Below are 16,924 nucleotides of genomic sequence, written 5' to 3'. Positions count from 1 at the left end.
ATGTTTCTATGTTGAAGGACCCTGATTTGCATTGAATAATAAGCTGTCTGCCTGCTTCCAGCAGGTGCGTTTGCCACCTCTGTCAGCTTCCAAGTTAAATGGTGGTCGGCGTGTTTCCAGTGGATATGGGCAGTATGTTTTTTTCTCCAAGTGTTATTCCACCCTTAAGCTTCATTCAGGAGAGGTTTAACTATTTGAGTAAACCAGCACATTTGACATCAGCTGCTGCTTCCACAGATTTAAAAAATATCATGGGTGTATTAATTATGGAGATTTGCAAAGGCAAGAAGCCTTTATCAATTTTAGCTATTTCAATGAAAAGAGCAACATTTAACGACACATTTGGGAGTAGGAACAGCATTCCATGGATGACGTTTTGAGGCCATGCTGCATTAATATGTACAAGATACTCCTGGCATTGTGCGATAAGGCAAAAAGCATATTAAATCACTTGCCGTTACATTGGACTATATTTATCTTCGTAAATGTAGACATGAATACCAAGGATGTCTTTTTCCAAGGTCAGGTGTTACTTTGAATGCTTTTAAGTACCTCTAATGCGTAACTGTCTTTATTATATTAAACATATATTTAAAATGAAAAACTATCTAAGAAACCATGCTGATTACAGAATTTATAATTCATATATATATATATATATTTAAGATTTATACGCTTATTCTTAAAATCCTTTCCAAAAAAATTATTATCCTAATACTTTATCATTTAGTTCCATTTTTCATTATTTGATGTATCAGGCCTTGGAAAAATATGAATCTCTGCTCCTTTAGCGCTGCCTAGGTATTCATTGGGTGGGGAAGAGGGAAGGGACAAAGTTTGACCCATGCCTGATGAATTTTAGTGAAGCGAGAGTGGTTCCCTGCCTCCTGTCTCTTTTACTGGGTGCTATGCTCACTGGGAACCCAAGATAATGTGGCCTGCTGCTGGACCAGAGCAGCTGAAGATCTGCAAGTAGGCCACAATATCTGTCTACTGGTTTATGTTTCAATCAGGACCTTCTGGCTGCTAATTTCCATGGATGGTCCTGATTACCCAGGCCTGAGAAGCCTGCAGCTGTCCCTGATTTTCCAAGCCGTGTCATGAGAAGTAGGTCTGGGGATGGGGTCTGAGCTGGGGCTTCCTTCCATCCATTTAAATATCCTGGGACAGAAAATCAGCCTAATCTTGGGCAGGGCAACTGCAACACACTTCAGGTACATTGCTCCTGCTTAGTACACGAGCAGAGGGAGCCTCGGAAAATCAGCTCTATTGCTGGCTAAATAGCCTACCAATGGAATTTTTAGTTATGATCAATTTGAACTTGTTAATATAGATTAAGTGAATAAACTAGGAGTAAATATTTTAACTATTGATGACGTTTTCTTTTAGATTTGTTGGAGGTTGGCAAAACAACAGGCCAAACAATCCTTGAAATCTTCAAATCTGGAACACAAAATTTTTCTACAAATGATGATGAACTTTCTGCTGAGAAACCAAATGCTTTAGGTATGTAAATATATGTAATGTTTGAAACATTCAGTAAACTTGTCCAGCAGCATATGCAGTAGAATCCTTATTTTATAAAGAGAGTTGAAGTCCCTAAGAACAATTCTCTACCACTTTTGGAGCCGTTTTGTGTTCAGAGAGGTACCTTGAAGCAGAATGATGCCTTAGTGATGTGGCAGAAGAAAGTATACATTGATGTTCTTAAGTGTAATTAGTCACTACTAAGTTATTAGAATGCTTTAATGGGTATAGCCTAAGGCTCAATTTTCCCCGGTCATTTGCACTGTTTTTTTAGCGTGTGTTGCTTTTTCTGGTGTATTTATTTTTCCAACTTTCCCCCTGCAATCTGCGCCGGAGTAACCGACTTAGTTCCGATTTTTCTACGCCAGTTTTTTTTTGAAGTTCGCTCATGTCTGCACCAGTTTTTTCAATTGCTCTCAGTTTGGCTCTTAGGTTGGCGTATCTGGCCACTCCCAAAAAACCTTCTGGTGAGTTAAGAAAACCAACGCACATTCACAAATCGCCATTGTTTTTAAATCAAAGATTTTGGAGAGAGTCAAGAACACTGTCAAAATCATTAATAAAGTTCAACTTTTTTTACCTGTCATCATAGAAGTATAAATTTGTTGGATTTCAGAAGTTTTCTCATTTTTTTACTCACTCACACGTCACTGAAGCAGGGCTGGAGGGTCGTAGCTTTGAATCGGCCTCGCGCCCGGACACAGCGGCTCGAGGTTCGGCTACAAAACAAGCTGTGGGGGGCGGGGGGGGAGGGGAAGGAGAGAGAGAGAGAGAGAGAGCGAGGTGCCGATTGGAAGGCTTGGAGCCGGGGAGGGGCGGGGGGAAGAGAGAGAAGTCACAAGGCTCCAATTAGTAAAGGCCGGGGGTGGGGGCAGAGGAGAGGAGAAAAAGAGAAAGAGATGCCGATCAGAAGGCTTGGAGCCTGGGGAGGGAGCGAGAGAAGTCACAAGACTCAAGGGGGAGGCGGGGAGAGAGGAGAAGTCTGTGATGGGTGTGGTCCATCCATACAGACCTGAAGAGATACAACTGCGAACCTGTGCTGCCTGCTTTCCTGCCGTTTTGAGCTTCTTTCAAAGGTTAAATTTAAGTATGGGAGTAATACTGACAATGCCATACCTTGTGCGAGCCTTCTGCATCATGGTGCTACGTAGGAGACAATTGATTCGACTTCATCGCGTCAGGAACATCAGAGCCCATAGAGTGCTGAGCAGGATGCCTTACCCACTTCGGGTATATCGATACAGGCATTTGTACCTTCACCTGAGTGACACAAACTGTGCCAGAAGGCTGCATTTCAGAAAGAAGTTGTTAGTGAGATCTGTGAGTTGGTCAAAGCAGACCTGCAACCTAGAAGCATCAGGAGGACTGCTTTGTCAGTTGAAGTGAAGCAGCTGCACTTTCATTCTATGCCTCCGATCGTTTCAAGCTACAGCTGGGGATGTGTGCGCCATCTCTCAACATGCAACACATGTCTCCATTCGCCAGGTCACAGCTGCACTGTATGCGCATAGGAATGACTTTATAAAGTTCCCCATGATAGCGCAAGCAATTCATGACAGGGCTGTGGGCTTCTCCAGGATTTCTAGCTTCCCAAAAGTACAGGACTGCATTGATTGTAACCAAATCGCCTTGCGAGCACCTTTGAAGGATTCTGAGATGTACAGGAACAGAAAAGGCTTCCACTCCATTAATGTGCAGCTCGTGTGTGATGACATGCATCATATCATGTCAGTCGATGCAAGATACCCTGGCAGCCCCCATGATGCGTTCATCCTATATGACAGCATTATATCTGCCATGATTCAGCAGCAGCTAGAAGGGCAGAGCTGGCTACTGGGAGACAAAGGGTCCAGCCTCGCCACCTGGCTCATGACATCCCTATACGTAACCCGGACGGAAGCTGACAATCAATACAACATGTCGCACGTTGTGACGCGCAGCATCATTGAGAGAACCATTGGCATATTGAAACAGCGTTTCCAATGCTTGGACCATTCCGGAGGCTACTTGCTATACTCCCCTGAGACTGTCAGTCAGTTCACTGTTGTGTGCTGCATGCTGCATAACTTAGCCATCATGAGGCAGCAGCACCTGCTAGTGGAAGACCCACCTGCGGTGAGAGTGGCTGATGATAATGATGTGGAAGATGTAGGTGACGAGCAGGAGGAGGAGGACGAAGAGGAGGATGAGGAAGCCATGCAAGTGCCTGAGGCCGGAGCATGATGGCGGAGGAGGACGGGCCATCGTGCCCCTTTAACCATTGCTCGAGTCTTGCACCAGCAGCTCATCCGTGAACGCTTTACTAATGCCTGAGAGTTCAGCGACAACTATTCCACATGGACATGTTTACTGTTTGCAGCTGTTCCGTAATGTTGTGTTGTGTTAATGGAACATGATTCAGTTTTAATGTAAAATATATTTTATTCAAAAGTTTACAATGTACTTAACTTAAATGTAATACATTTATTCTTGTATCAAACTTTACTTGATTATCTCTCTTTAAGATCACTTAAAAACTTTAAGATCACTTATAAACTTGTAAATTTACATAACTTACAAAAAGCTTTTAATTTGAGAACAGTTACAACAGTAACAATAATAATAACACCAATAACAACAACAGCAGCCGCAGCAAAGAAAGACTGCACTCATCTCTCATCCCCCTTTTTCTAAGACCACCCGCTGTGCTTGGTCTTGGATACTCCACCACCCCTGCCCGCAGGCAGTGGCGCAGTGTTTCTGGGCTTGGTACTAAGCTTATTCTTTCTAACACCTTAGGTACTGCGCATCTCTTGAGAGTGTGGGTGCAGTGGGTGCAGATTTGCCTCCTGTTCGAGATCTTTTCCTTTTATTATGTGCCACTTTCCTCTGAGAGAGGGTGTCTTTCTGCTGGATGGGACATATACAGCTGGTCACATTTACAATTGCAATTGCAATTCCATTGAATAAATGAAAATATTACTTACACTAACTACTTGACCAAGGTCTTGCCATTTCTTTTTACACTGGCCTCCAGATCCCGTGGTGGTCACCACTGCGCAGTAATCTTCTGCAACTTGGTTCCAGCATTTCTTCATTTCTTTGGGTACAACTTTTATGTGACCTCTGCTGGTGTCCAGCTCCTGTCATCTATTCTCAATCACAGTAACTAGTGCCTCCACTTCTTCGAGTAAGAAATTCTTGGTCCTTGCATTGTGTTGCATCTTGTATTGCTGGAGCTGCGATTTTTCCAATGTTCTCAGACATAACTCAACATTCTCAAACACACAACTGGCTCTTTAAAAATGACCGATTGCCAAATCCGAGCTGTACTGAGCATGCGCGTCCATTGGAACGACGTCAAAAACGTAACTTTTTTTTCCCACGCATGCGCAGACAGCAGGCTCCACCCCCCAAGATTACTGGACATACTGCGCTGTGCCAAATTCAAATTATACACCGGGGAAACTTTGGAAAAATATTTCTGCCGCATTCCTGGCCTAGAAAAACGGGTGTAACTCTGGCAATACGCCAGAAAATGGGCTTGGGGAAATTTGAGCCCTTAGTATTTTAAGTAAAAACAGGAAATGTTGGAAATACTGATCAAAGCAGAGTTAAGGCTAGAAATTCCCCAGCCTGTTGTTATTTGATTAATAACGTCATTTTAGTGAATAACTAAGAATAAAAATTTTGCCAATTTTTAAGCGGGTAAATTTGGCCACAAAATATGCCTGTCCTTAAAAAATGGAATGAACAGCGATTGACATTAAAAAACGCGATCTCGTCAATTTTAGCCCGTGGCCTATCAACACCAAAAATACAGGCCCTGGGAGGGGAGATAACACAAAACAAATTGCAAAAAACAAAAAATCAAAAATCACGAAACATTTACAAGGGAGTAAAGGCTTATGGGGAACAGGCTGGGAAGTGGAGCTGAGTCCATGATCAGATTAGCCATGATCATATTGAGTGGCGGAGCAAGCTCAAGGGGCCAAATAGTCCACTCCTACTCCTATCTCTTATGTTCTTAAGACCCTCAACTAAGTAATTGCTGCAAAAGAATAAAAAAATTAATAATTAACTTACCTTTTCTGCAGGTCTTCCTACTTACTGAGGCTGCAAAGCCTGCTTTTCTCGTGCGTTTTTTTTCATCCCAAAACGGGTTCGCCAAATGGCCAAACTTAGGCGGTGCGTTTTCTTTTCACATTGGCAATCCATTTTTTGTCGATATTTTCAAAACGCCATTCTTAAGGTTTTGGGGAATTTTGAGCAATTCATTTTAAGAACAAAAAAGCACTTTTAACACGATAAAAATCACGTTAAAACGTGCGTTAGGCTGGGCAAATTCTAGCCCTTATTGAACCCAATATATACCAGGGTGGGGTCTTGGAGCAGAGGAGGAGTTACAGTTTCTCCGAACACTGTGGAGTGTTAACTACAAGCTGTGCCTGTTTTTTTTTTAAAACAGATTCACTGCCCAGAAGCCAGCCTGATTGACAGGCTTGGCTGCCTGTTGGGCAGGGAAATCCTGTGGCACAAGGCCACAAATCAGGAACAGGTAGGTTTACTGCTTGTTGAGAGTAGAGAATACGGGGGTGGGAGTGGTGGTGGTGTAGAACATGGGGTGGTTAAAGATCGTACAGAGAGATGGGGTCGGTCATGGGGAGAGTATAGTGTATTTGCTGCTCACTATGCGATCTCCTCTACATTGGGGAGACCAAACACAGATGGGTGATCATTTTGCTGAACAACTTTGTTTAGTCCGCCAGTTGGCTCAAATGAAAACTATTCTTCTTAGACAGTGCCTCGGAGTCGAGTTTGACTTATTCCACATTAATGACTTACAGTCTTTGTCACAAGTGGGGCAGATGGTAGTTGGAGCGACGGGTGGGTTGGGCTCTTGGGTTGTCGTGCACTCCTTCCACTGTTTGCGCTTGGCTTCCGTGTGCTCCCAGCGAAGAGACTCGAGATATTCGGCATCTTTCCTGATGCTTCTCCTCCATTTTGAGCGGTCTTCGGCCAGGGATTCCCAGGTGTCGTTGGGGATGTTACACTTTTTCAGGAGGCTATGAGGGTGTCCTTGAAGCATTTCCTCTGCCCACCTGGGGTTTGCTTGCTGTGTCGGAGCTCTGAGTTGATCTTGCGGACAATGTGGCCCGTCCATTGGAGCTGATCAAGCATGGTCAATGCTTCGATGCTGGGGATGTTGGCCAGAGTGAGAACACTGGTGTTGGTGCGCCTATCCTGCCAATAGATTAGCAGGATCTTGCGGAGGCAACATTGGTGGTACTCCTCCAGTGGCTCCAGGGTAACCAAGGCTGGGAACTCAACATCCAGGGGTATTCAATATTCAAGAAGGATAGACAGGAAGGAAAAGGAGGGGCGGTAGCGTTACTGGTTAAAGAGGAGATTAACGCAATAGTAAGGAAGGACATTAGCGGGGATAATTTGGAGTCTATATGGGTAGAGCTGCGAAACACCAAAGGGCAGAAAACGTTAGTGTGAGTTGTGTACAGACCATCAAACAGTAGTAGGAAGGTTGGGGACCGCATCAAATGGGAAATTAGGGGTGCGTGCAATAAGGGTACAGCAGTTATCATGGGTGACTTTAATCTACATATTGATTGGGCCAACCAAACTGGTAGCAATACTGTGAAGGAGGAGTTCCTGGAGTGTATAAGGGATGGTTTTCCAGACCAAAATGTCGAGGAACCAACTAAAGAGCAGGCCATCCTAGACTGGGTCTTGTGTAACGAGAGAGGATTAATTAGCATTCTGGTCATGCGAGACCCCTTGGGGAAGAGTGACCATAATATGGTAGAATTCTTCATTAAGATGGAGAGTGACACAGTTAATTCAGAGACTAGGGTCCTGAATTTAAAGAAAGGAAACTTCGACGGTATGGGACGTGAATTGGCTAGGATAGACTGGAGAATGATACTTAAAGGGTTCACGATGGATAGGCAATGGCAGACATTTAAAAATCACATGGATGAGCTACAACAATTGTACATCCCTGTGTGCCGTAAAAAGAAAAAAGGGAAGCTGGTTCAACCGTGGCTAACAAGGGAAATTAGGGAAAGTGTTAAATCCAAGGAAAAGACATATAAATTGGCCAGAAAACGCAGCAAACCTGAGGACTGGGAGAAATTTAGAATTCAGCAGAGGAGGACTAAGGTTTAATTATGAAGGGGAAAATAGAGTATGAGCGTAAGCTTGCAGGGAACATAAAAAATGACGGCAAAAGCTTCTATAGATATGTGAAGAGAAAAAGATTAGTGAAGACTAATGTAGGTCCCTTGCAGTCAGAATCAGGTGAATTCATAATGGGGAACAAGGAAATGGCAGACCAAATGAACAAATACTTTGGTTCTGTCTTCACTAAGGAGGACATGAATAACCTTCCGAAAATACTAGGGGACCGAGGATCTAGCGAGAAGGGGGAACTGAGGGAAATCTTTATTAGTCAGGAAATGGTGTTAGGGAAATTGAAGGCCGGTAAATCCCCAGGGCCTGATAGTCTGCATCCCAGAGTACTTAAGGAAGTGGTCCTAGAAATAGTAGATGCATTGGTGGTCATTTTCCAACATTCCATGGACTCTGGATCAGTTCCTATGGATTGGAGGGGAGCTAATGTAACCCCACTTTTTAAAAAAGGAGGGAGAGAGAAAACAGGGAATTATAGACCGGTTAGCCTGACATCGGTGGTGGGGAAAATGCTGGAGTCAATTATTAAAGATGCAATAGCAGCGCATTTGGAAAGCAGTGACAGGATCGGTCCAAGTCAGCATGGATGTATGAAAGGGAAATCATGCTTGACAAACCTTCTAGAGTTTTTTGAGGATGTAACTAGTAGAGAGGATAAGGGAGAACCAATGGATGTAGTGTATTTGGACTTTCAAAATGCTTTTGACAAGATCCCACACAAAAGATTAGTGTGCAAAATTAAGCCACATGGTATTAGGGGTAATGCATTGACGTGGATAGAGAAATGGTTGGCAGACAGGAAGCAAAGAGTGGGAATAAACGGGTCCTTTTCAGAATGACAGGCAGTGACTAGTGAGGTGCCGCAGGGTTCAGTGCTGGGACCCCAGCTATTTTTTACAATATACATTAATGATTTAGACAAAGGAATTGAATGTAATATCTCCAAGTTTACAGATGACACGAAGCTGGGTGGCAGTGCGAGCTGCGAGGAGGATGCTAAGAGGCTGCAGGGGGACTTGGACAGGTTCGGTGAATGGGCAAATGCATGGCAGATGCAGTATAATGTGCATAAATGTGAGGTTATCCACTTTGGTGGCAAAAACAGGAAGGCAGATTATTATCTGAATGGTGACAGATTAGTAAAAAGGGAGGTGCAACAAGATTTGGGTGTCATTGAAGGTTGGCATGCAGATACAGCAGGCAGTAAAGAAAGCAAATGGCATGCTGGCCTTCATAGCGAGGGGATTTGAGTATAGGAGCAGGGAGGTCTTGCTGCAGTTGTACAGGGCCTTGGTGAGACCACACCTTGAGTATTGTGTGCAGTTTTGGTCTCCTAATCTGAGGAAGGACGTGCTTGCTATTGAGGGAGTGCAGCGAAGGTTCACCAGACTGATTCCCGGGATGGCAGGACTGACATATGAGGAAAGACTGGATCGGCTAGGCTTATACTCACTGGAATTTAGAAGAATAAGAGGGGATCTCATAGAAATGTATAAAATTCTGACAGGACTGGACAAGTTAGATGCAAGAAGAATGTTCCCGATGTTGGAAAAGTTCAGAACCAGGGGTCACAGTCTAAGGATAAGGGGTAAGCCATATAGGACCGAGATGAGGAGAAACTTTTTCACCCAGAGAATTGTGAACCTGTGGAATTCTCTGCCACAGAAAGTTGTTGAGTCCAGTTCATTGGACATATTCAAAAGGGAGTTAGATATGGCCCTTACGGCTAATGGGATCGGGGGTATGGAGAGAAGGCTGGGATCAGCCATGATCATATTGAATTGCGGTGCAATCTTGAAGGGCCAAATGGCCTGCTCTTGCACCTATTTTCTATGTTTTTATGTTTCTATGTTTCCAGTGCTTTGAGGTGCTTGCTGTACATAGTCCATGACTCTGAATCATATAGGAGGGCGAGCATCACTACTGCTCTGTAGACCATGAGCTTGGTGCCGGGATTGCGGTCCTGGTCTTCAAACACCCTCTTCCTCAAGCGACCAATTGTTGCACTGGTACACTGAAGGTGGTGTTGGACTTCGTCATTGATGTTTGCCCTTATTGACAGTAGGCTCCAGAGGTATGAAAAATGGCCCACGTTGTCCAAGGCCTCATTATGCATCTTGATAACCGCGGGGCAATACTGTGTGGTGGGGGAAGGTTGGCAGAGAAACTTTGACTTACAGATGTTTAGTGTAAGGTCCATACTTGTTGATTCCTGGATTCTTTTACCTCAATCTGGTTCAGTGAAATCACTGAGTCGAATACCGATTGTGCTTTAAACAAAGCAAGCTTTTATTTAAAAAGCAAATCCCGACAGAAGGTTTACTCTCTTGATAGAGCGTACACACTTCCTACGGACAAGGTGACGTTACATTGTAAAGCGACGACAGTTATACATTTTCGGAAATAGATAACAAGATACAATTAGAGTGACATCCTAGTTCAGCCTATCCCTTTTGATCCTTCCTTTCCTTTGTCCACTCATGAGCCGACATCTATATGGGCTGCTTTTACTAAAGCTCAGGCATTGCTTCTAAATGTTACAATTTTACTGGCGTGACTACTAACTGAAACCTTGCAATTCTGCTAATTGTGCTGATGTTGTATTTTCATTTATCCATTTCATGTTACAATTTATACTGGCATGATTAGTAACTTAAAACCTTGAGAAAGCCTGTTAATTGTGCTGATGTTGTATTATTTGCAATTTGACATTCTCTTAGTTATTTTTCCATGGCTTATACTTTTTCATATATCCAGTTCACATCACTGTCTTCATTTCCATATATCCAGTTCACATATCCACATTCCCCCCTTTTATCATTCTATGATAACATTTAGGATCATTCTAGGAGTATTGCATTCATCCGTTCACACTCTATTTCCTGAATCATATTGTTGTTATTGTCGAGTAGTTCTTTAGTTCGTTGGATCATAACCCGGGAGCCCTTGACCACAAGAGGCTAACCTTGCCATCATTACTTTACAGCAGAGTTTAAGGCAACCAACAATCAGCCAACAGGTAATTATTACTACGATGAGAATAATTGCCCCATGCATTAGATAGGATCTCCAAGATCTACCTAACAGCCAATCAGACCTGCTAGATCCTCTTGCTGGTGTGGATAACTTCTTCACCTCCCTTCTTATGTGATCAACGAGATTGGTTATGTTTTCTGAACTATCAGGAATGTAAGTGCAACGTTCAGATCCTATCAGGGCACACGTTCCCCCTTTCTCAGCTAACAGGTAATCGAGGGCCATTCGGTTTTGTAATGCTACGGTCCTTATTGCTACCATTTCAGCTATGATGCCCTCCAGAGCTTCAGCAGTATTGTTAGCTATCTGTTCCAATATCGTCTCTAGGTTCTGTACTTCGTCCATGAGACATCTTATCCCAATTGGGAACATTAAGACCCCAAAGAACTTGTCGGTGGGGGTGATGGCTCGCTTGTATCGGCTGGTGGCATGTGCTTCCGCCAGGGTACGTACTTGCCGCACAAATGGCACCACATATCCCAGATAGCAGGACCCTGCCCATCGCCTAGGCAACCAAGGATTCGGATCGTGAGAGTGGATGGTGACTCGTGCACCTGTGGTGAGGTTGAGACTGTGTGGGCAATTGCTGTACCCTATGATATGTCCCTTGTTACTGGTGTCCCCGGTTGGCCTCCCAATCCCTGAGGTATTGGTCAGGGCTATGAATGGGGGTTCCTTTTCACGGTTGTAGGTTGGTTGGTACCATCCCTGGAATGTCTGACTAATGGGATCTCCAGCACTCTCCCACTTGGTGACCTCCCCGTGGTTGTTCAGGTGGTAACGGTATGATATTCCTCCTGGTCTCCGTGATCCCTCTTTTGACCCGCCTTTCATCACTCGTACTTGTATTGGCCCCCCTCCTCTTTATGATAGTTTGGCTCTGAATCCATCTGACAGTCTCAGTTAGGGTCAGTGGAACGGTGCGCAAAGGAATTCCCCCTTTGGAATGTATATGTGAACACACCCAGCATCTAGAAAAGTGCCCATTTTGCGCATAAACATAAGACATATACAAAAAGGTGTTTACATGGAGCTCTCGCCTCTTTCTGCCTTCCCATGCTCCGAAACTGTCATATTATACAGACTGGCAAACAGACATGGTTTCATCTTAAGGCTCAGAGTTCAATTAAATAGAATTCACTTTTCTCGTCTCTCTTCCCAGGTCACCGTCGGTGTAGCTGGCTGTCTATCACTACGGGTAAAAGTTCAAACTGGTCTCCTCGGGACCCACGTTCCAATTAGGACGCCGATGGCCTTGTTCAGCTATGGAGAACAAGAAGTCTGGAGCAGAAACAGGAATTAGAATAACCAGTAAAATAGGTTCGTTAGAGGGTGGTGAGCTTGCAGTGATGCAGGTGAACCCAGGCATTTTTCCCCTCAACCTTGGCTGCAGTGGGGGTAGTTAGTAACACCTGAAAAGGCCCCTCCCATCGTGGCTCTAATCCCTTCCGAATCCATTTCTTAATCAGGACATACTTCTCTGGTACCACGAGGGACGATTCGGGTAAAACCGGAAGGTCGAGCTAATCGCAGAGCCTGAGTCAGAGAAAGAACATAGGTGGTCATCAGTCGAGCTGAGATACCATATCTAGGAACAATTTCCCTCATTAACACCTTAACAACAGTTTGAGCCTTATTGTCCAGGGTAGGGTAGGCTTCAATCCATCTGCTAAACACATCTACTATTACTAACACATATTTGTAACACTGAACCCTTTGCAACTCAATGTAGTCCACAACTGCAAGGTCTCAAAGGGACCTTCTGGTAGGGGCGTCTTACCCCAATCACAGGGGACTCCCTTCCCTGGATTATACTGTTGGCAAACAAGGCAACGACTACTGATGTTCTGGGCCAACGCCTGGAGTCTAGAGTGCCACCAAGTAGCCAAAAGTGTATCACTTGTTGCCCTTGTTCCACAATGAGTAGCAAAATGCATGCATTCAATAACCCATAGAGCCAACTCGTCAGACATGCAAGTCTGTTCCGCGGGAGTGGTCCAGAGTTTAGAAACATTGTCATAAGTACATCCATAATATTTCCACAACAGTTTATCTTTTTCAGGAGCGTCCTCCTGTGCTTTTATAACATCTTGGATGGTTGGCATTGGTTTTTCCGAGGCTAACTTATCCTTCGCAGGATTTTTAGTCTGACTCCTCATTTTGGGCACTACCATCTGTTGGTCACGAGAGGCCTGTTTAGCCTCTTTGTCAGCACAGTGGTTCCCTATATCAACCGGAGATTTTCCGGTGATGTGGGCGGTACATTTAACAATGGCAATGCGCTTGGGGAGCATGAGGGCTTGCAACAAATCAGATACTAGTTGCTTATGGGATATCTCATTCCCCTGTGAGGTTAGGAATCCCCTATTTTTCCATAATTGTCCAAAATCATGGGCTACTCTAAAGGCATACCCAGAGTCAGTATAGATATTGACCTTGAGGTTTTTAGCCAAGATACAGGCTTGGGTGAGGGCGAATAGTTCAGCTTGTTGGGCAGAATAGGCGGTTTCAAAGGCGGTAGATTCCAAGACCTGATTCTCCTGGTTTACTATGGCGTATCCTGAGATTCGTGCACCTTCTGGATTAATAGAAGAACTTCCGTCAACATACATAATACAGTCTGGATCTTCCATTGGTACATCAACTAAATCTTCCCTGACCGATGTGGCCTCTTGAATTAAAGATAAACAATCATGACTGGGTTCTTCCTCATCTTGGGGTGGCTTAGTAAGAAAACAGGCCGGATTAATGGCAGTACAGTGCCAAAAGGTCAGCTTAGGATTATTTAATAGGTAGATCTCATATCTGCTTTGCCTGGCCATGGTAAGGTGTTGAGTCTGCAGTTGGCCCAGGAGGGCAGCTACGGAGTGAGAGGTGTACACAACAATATCCTGCTGGAGGGTGATGTTGGCAGCGGATTGGAGGCTATTGTAGATGGCGGTTAATATTTGAGTGCATACAGGGTGTCCCAAGGCAATGGGGTCTATTTTGGAAGAGTAGTAGACAACAGGCCTATGCTTATCCCCGTGTTTCTGAGTTAAGACAGCAGTCGCACAGTCCTTCAGGATTGTACAATACAGTTGAAAGGGCCGGTCATAGAGGGGCCGGCCCAAAGCCGGAGCTTGCAGCAGGGCTGTCTTTAATTCCTTAAAGGCTTGGACGTCTGCGGTTTCTATTTCAAAGCTGCCTTACTTATTTGTATACGGGGTGAGGTGCTTAGTCATCAGGGCAACATTAGGGATCCAGGATCTGCAGTAATTGTTTAGCCGTGCTAGGGACTGGAAACTGGCAAATCGGTTCGTCATCCGGGGAGGTTCTCTGTACAATCAAGCTACGTAGTCAATACGAATAATCAGGGGACGGTTGGCCAAAAGGGTTGTTCTGGGAGAAGTTAGTGTAAGATCCTCGTCCTCTCCCCCCTTGCCCCCCTCCTCTTCCTCTTCCTTTTTCGTGCTGACGGTAGGGGCAATTTTTATTCCAATGTCCTTCTTGCCCACAAATAAAACATTCATTCCCTCTTACCCAGCCCCGGCCTCTTCCCATACCAGGCCGGGGACAATAGGGCGGTCCGTAATTAGCAGGGCCCGGGCCGTTTGGGTGTTTAGTATAACCGTATCCTTGCTTATCCATCCAATCCTGTATGCAACACTGCGGTTCCATCTGGTATCCCTTGGGTCGGGTTTTGGTCCTTCCACCCGAGGCGGCTCTTCCTTTCTAGTCACGTATTCAGACTTGACCCGGGTTGGGGGTGCACCTCCCCCCTCTCCTTTCTTTTCCTGCCAATAATATCTAACCGCCCTTTCCATCTGGGCTTTACTGTTATCTGCCCAATTCATATTATTTGTCCGGATAGCGTGAGCAATCGAATAGGGCAGGCACTGAAGTAAGATAGCGCAGAATTGAGGAGAATCCTCTCCCTCCCTGAAGGCATTATCTCCTGATTGACTCCCGTATATTTCGATAAATCTTTCCATGAATTCATCGGCAGTTTCTTCTCACTTGGGTTTAGTTTCTAATACTGCGGCCATACTGATGGGCTTCTGAAGGGTCGAGGTGAGAGCATTAAAGATAGCGTTTAGGCGATCCTGGACATCGTTAGGGTGAGCAACCACCAATGCATCATGAGTAGCACGTCCTAGGTGAGTTAGAAATCGGGTATGCTCAGTTGTATTTTCAGTTTATAAGTGTGTTCAGTTGGGCTCAGGGTTTGCTTTACCAAGGCCCACAGGTCCCTTGATTCTGCATTATAAACTGAAATAGTAGTTCGAAGATGATCTATAAATTTGATTGGTTCCTTTTTTCGATCTGGTATGCTGGCCATAAGGGCCATAATTTCATTCGGTTTCCAGGGCACATAGACATCTATGGTGGGGTGGTTTGCAGTTTGTTGTGCATCAGGGTTTGGCATTGGTCTGACTAGGAATTGGTGTCGGGACTTTGGGATCTTGGAAGGCATTTCTAGGTCGGAGGATGTTTCGGAGCTCTCTGACTGCTCGACAATTCCGCGTCTCGATCGGCGGGAGTGTTTGCTATGCCTTTCACAACTGGGACTGGTAGATTGACTAGAAGATTTACGGGACTGTCTGTGATATCGAGATATAGTTCTGCCCTTCCGAGTGGAAGATCTGGTCCTCTTGGCTATATTGCTTGTGAACTGGGGTTACATTTATCTTTAACTCCTCTCGCCGGAGTGTAAGGTGGAGGGTGAGGTTAGCAAGGGGTTAGCAGATGTGGGAGGCGCCGTTGGGTGCCGAGTCAGTGACCATTCATTTCATCATCAGCCTCGGTCAACGCAAAGCCAGCCATTTGACTACGTAGTCGGTCAATACCTTTCTCAGAGGTCCCAGCGGATCTCTTAGTACGTTTTTCGTGCGGGCATTCTTTTTTTAAGATGTCTATGGTTCTAACATGTCCTCCTTCTGTCAATGAAAGTCCTAATTTAGTGGCGTTTATTTGCCAACTTGACGGAAGTGATGCATCTTTTAATTTTTGACAATAGTGTCGCCATGTTGCAATTAAATTCTTGTCCCTTTTCCCTCGCCCCCTTTTCCAAATCAATCCTTGTGCCTTTTTTTTTTTGCTACCTCCACGCTTTTAGTGCCACCTAGGGGCCATTGGTCATCTCCTAATAATTTGTTCAGGGCTCCTGATAATTTTATAAATTCTTCAGCTCTTTCAGGGAATTCCTCACATAACTTTTGTAGCGGACTACCCGCATCCGTTGTTTTATCCAACTGATTACCCATTTTCACGCCGCCCCTCGTATTTAAACTAACTCTAATTCCCGCGTCGCCCCGCGGTTCGCGTCACCGCGCAATTTAAACTAACTCTAACTTCCGCGTTGCCCCACGGTTCGCGTTGCCGCGTGATATAAACTAACTCTAACTTCCGCGTCGCCCCGTGGTTCGCGTCACCGCGCGATTTAAACTAACTCTAACTTCCGCATCGCCCCGCGGTTCACATCGCCGCGCGATTTAAACTAACTCTAACTTCCGCGTCGCCCCGCGGTTCACGTCACCTCGCAATCGCGTCGGCCCGTGGTTCACATCGCTGCGCGATCGCGTCGGCCCGCGGTTCACGTCACTGCGCGATCGCGTCGGCCCGCGGTTCACGTCACCTTGCAATCGCGTCGGCCCGCAGTTCACGTCACCTCGCAATCACGTCGGCCCGCGGTTCACATCGCTGTGCGATCGCGTCGGCCCGCGGTTCACGTCGCTGCGCAATCGCGTCGGTGCGCGATTTTGCGTTACCCCGCGGTTCGCGTCGCTGCGCGATCGCGTCACTGCATGATTTCGCGTTACCCCGCGGTTCGCGTTTTTGCGTATTCTATCTAGCCCTATCTAGCCCTACCTTCCGTGTTGCCGCGTAATTTGAATCCAATCAGTGCCTAGACGGGCCAAGTGATACACAAGGTCGATGTCACACCTGACTTGGACACTTATCCCCTATGAACCTTACTTAATTCCCCATAAGCCTTACTTAATTCCCTGTGAGCCTAATTTAATTCCTTATGAGCCTAATTTAATTTATTCTAGTCTCCAGATTTCTCTATCCTTTCGCGTCACTGCGCAGTTTAAATCCAATCAGTGTCTAGACGGGCCAAGTGATATACAAGGTCGACGTCACACCTGACTTGGACACTTATTTCCTAAGTTTAGAATGTATTCGCCAGATT

The 16,924-nt window shown here is 45.2% G+C and overlaps 1 protein-coding gene across 2 annotated transcripts in view; it reads left to right on the top strand.

Annotated features, from left to right (window-relative positions):
* The window catches only part of LOC139260323 (cilia- and flagella-associated protein 46), a 681,403-nt gene that overhangs the window by 650,884 nt on the left and 13,595 nt on the right, over positions 1-16,924 (top strand). For both annotated transcript variants that reach the window (XR_011592768.1, XM_070876797.1), the window contains one exon: positions 1,390-1,506. Coding sequence is in view for 1 of the 2 variants with exons in the window: in XM_070876797.1 (XP_070732898.1) it covers positions 1,390-1,506 (117 nt within the window). In the remaining variant the exon portion in view is untranslated. The remainder of the gene's footprint in view (positions 1-1,389; positions 1,507-16,924) is intronic.

This window comes from Pristiophorus japonicus, chromosome 3 (assembly GCF_044704955.1).
Source record: "Pristiophorus japonicus isolate sPriJap1 chromosome 3, sPriJap1.hap1, whole genome shotgun sequence".
Classification (NCBI taxonomy): Eukaryota; Metazoa; Chordata; class Chondrichthyes; family Pristiophoridae; genus Pristiophorus; species Pristiophorus japonicus.
The sequence above is the reverse complement of the archived record's forward strand: the minus strand, read 5'-3'. Positions and strand labels throughout refer to the sequence as shown.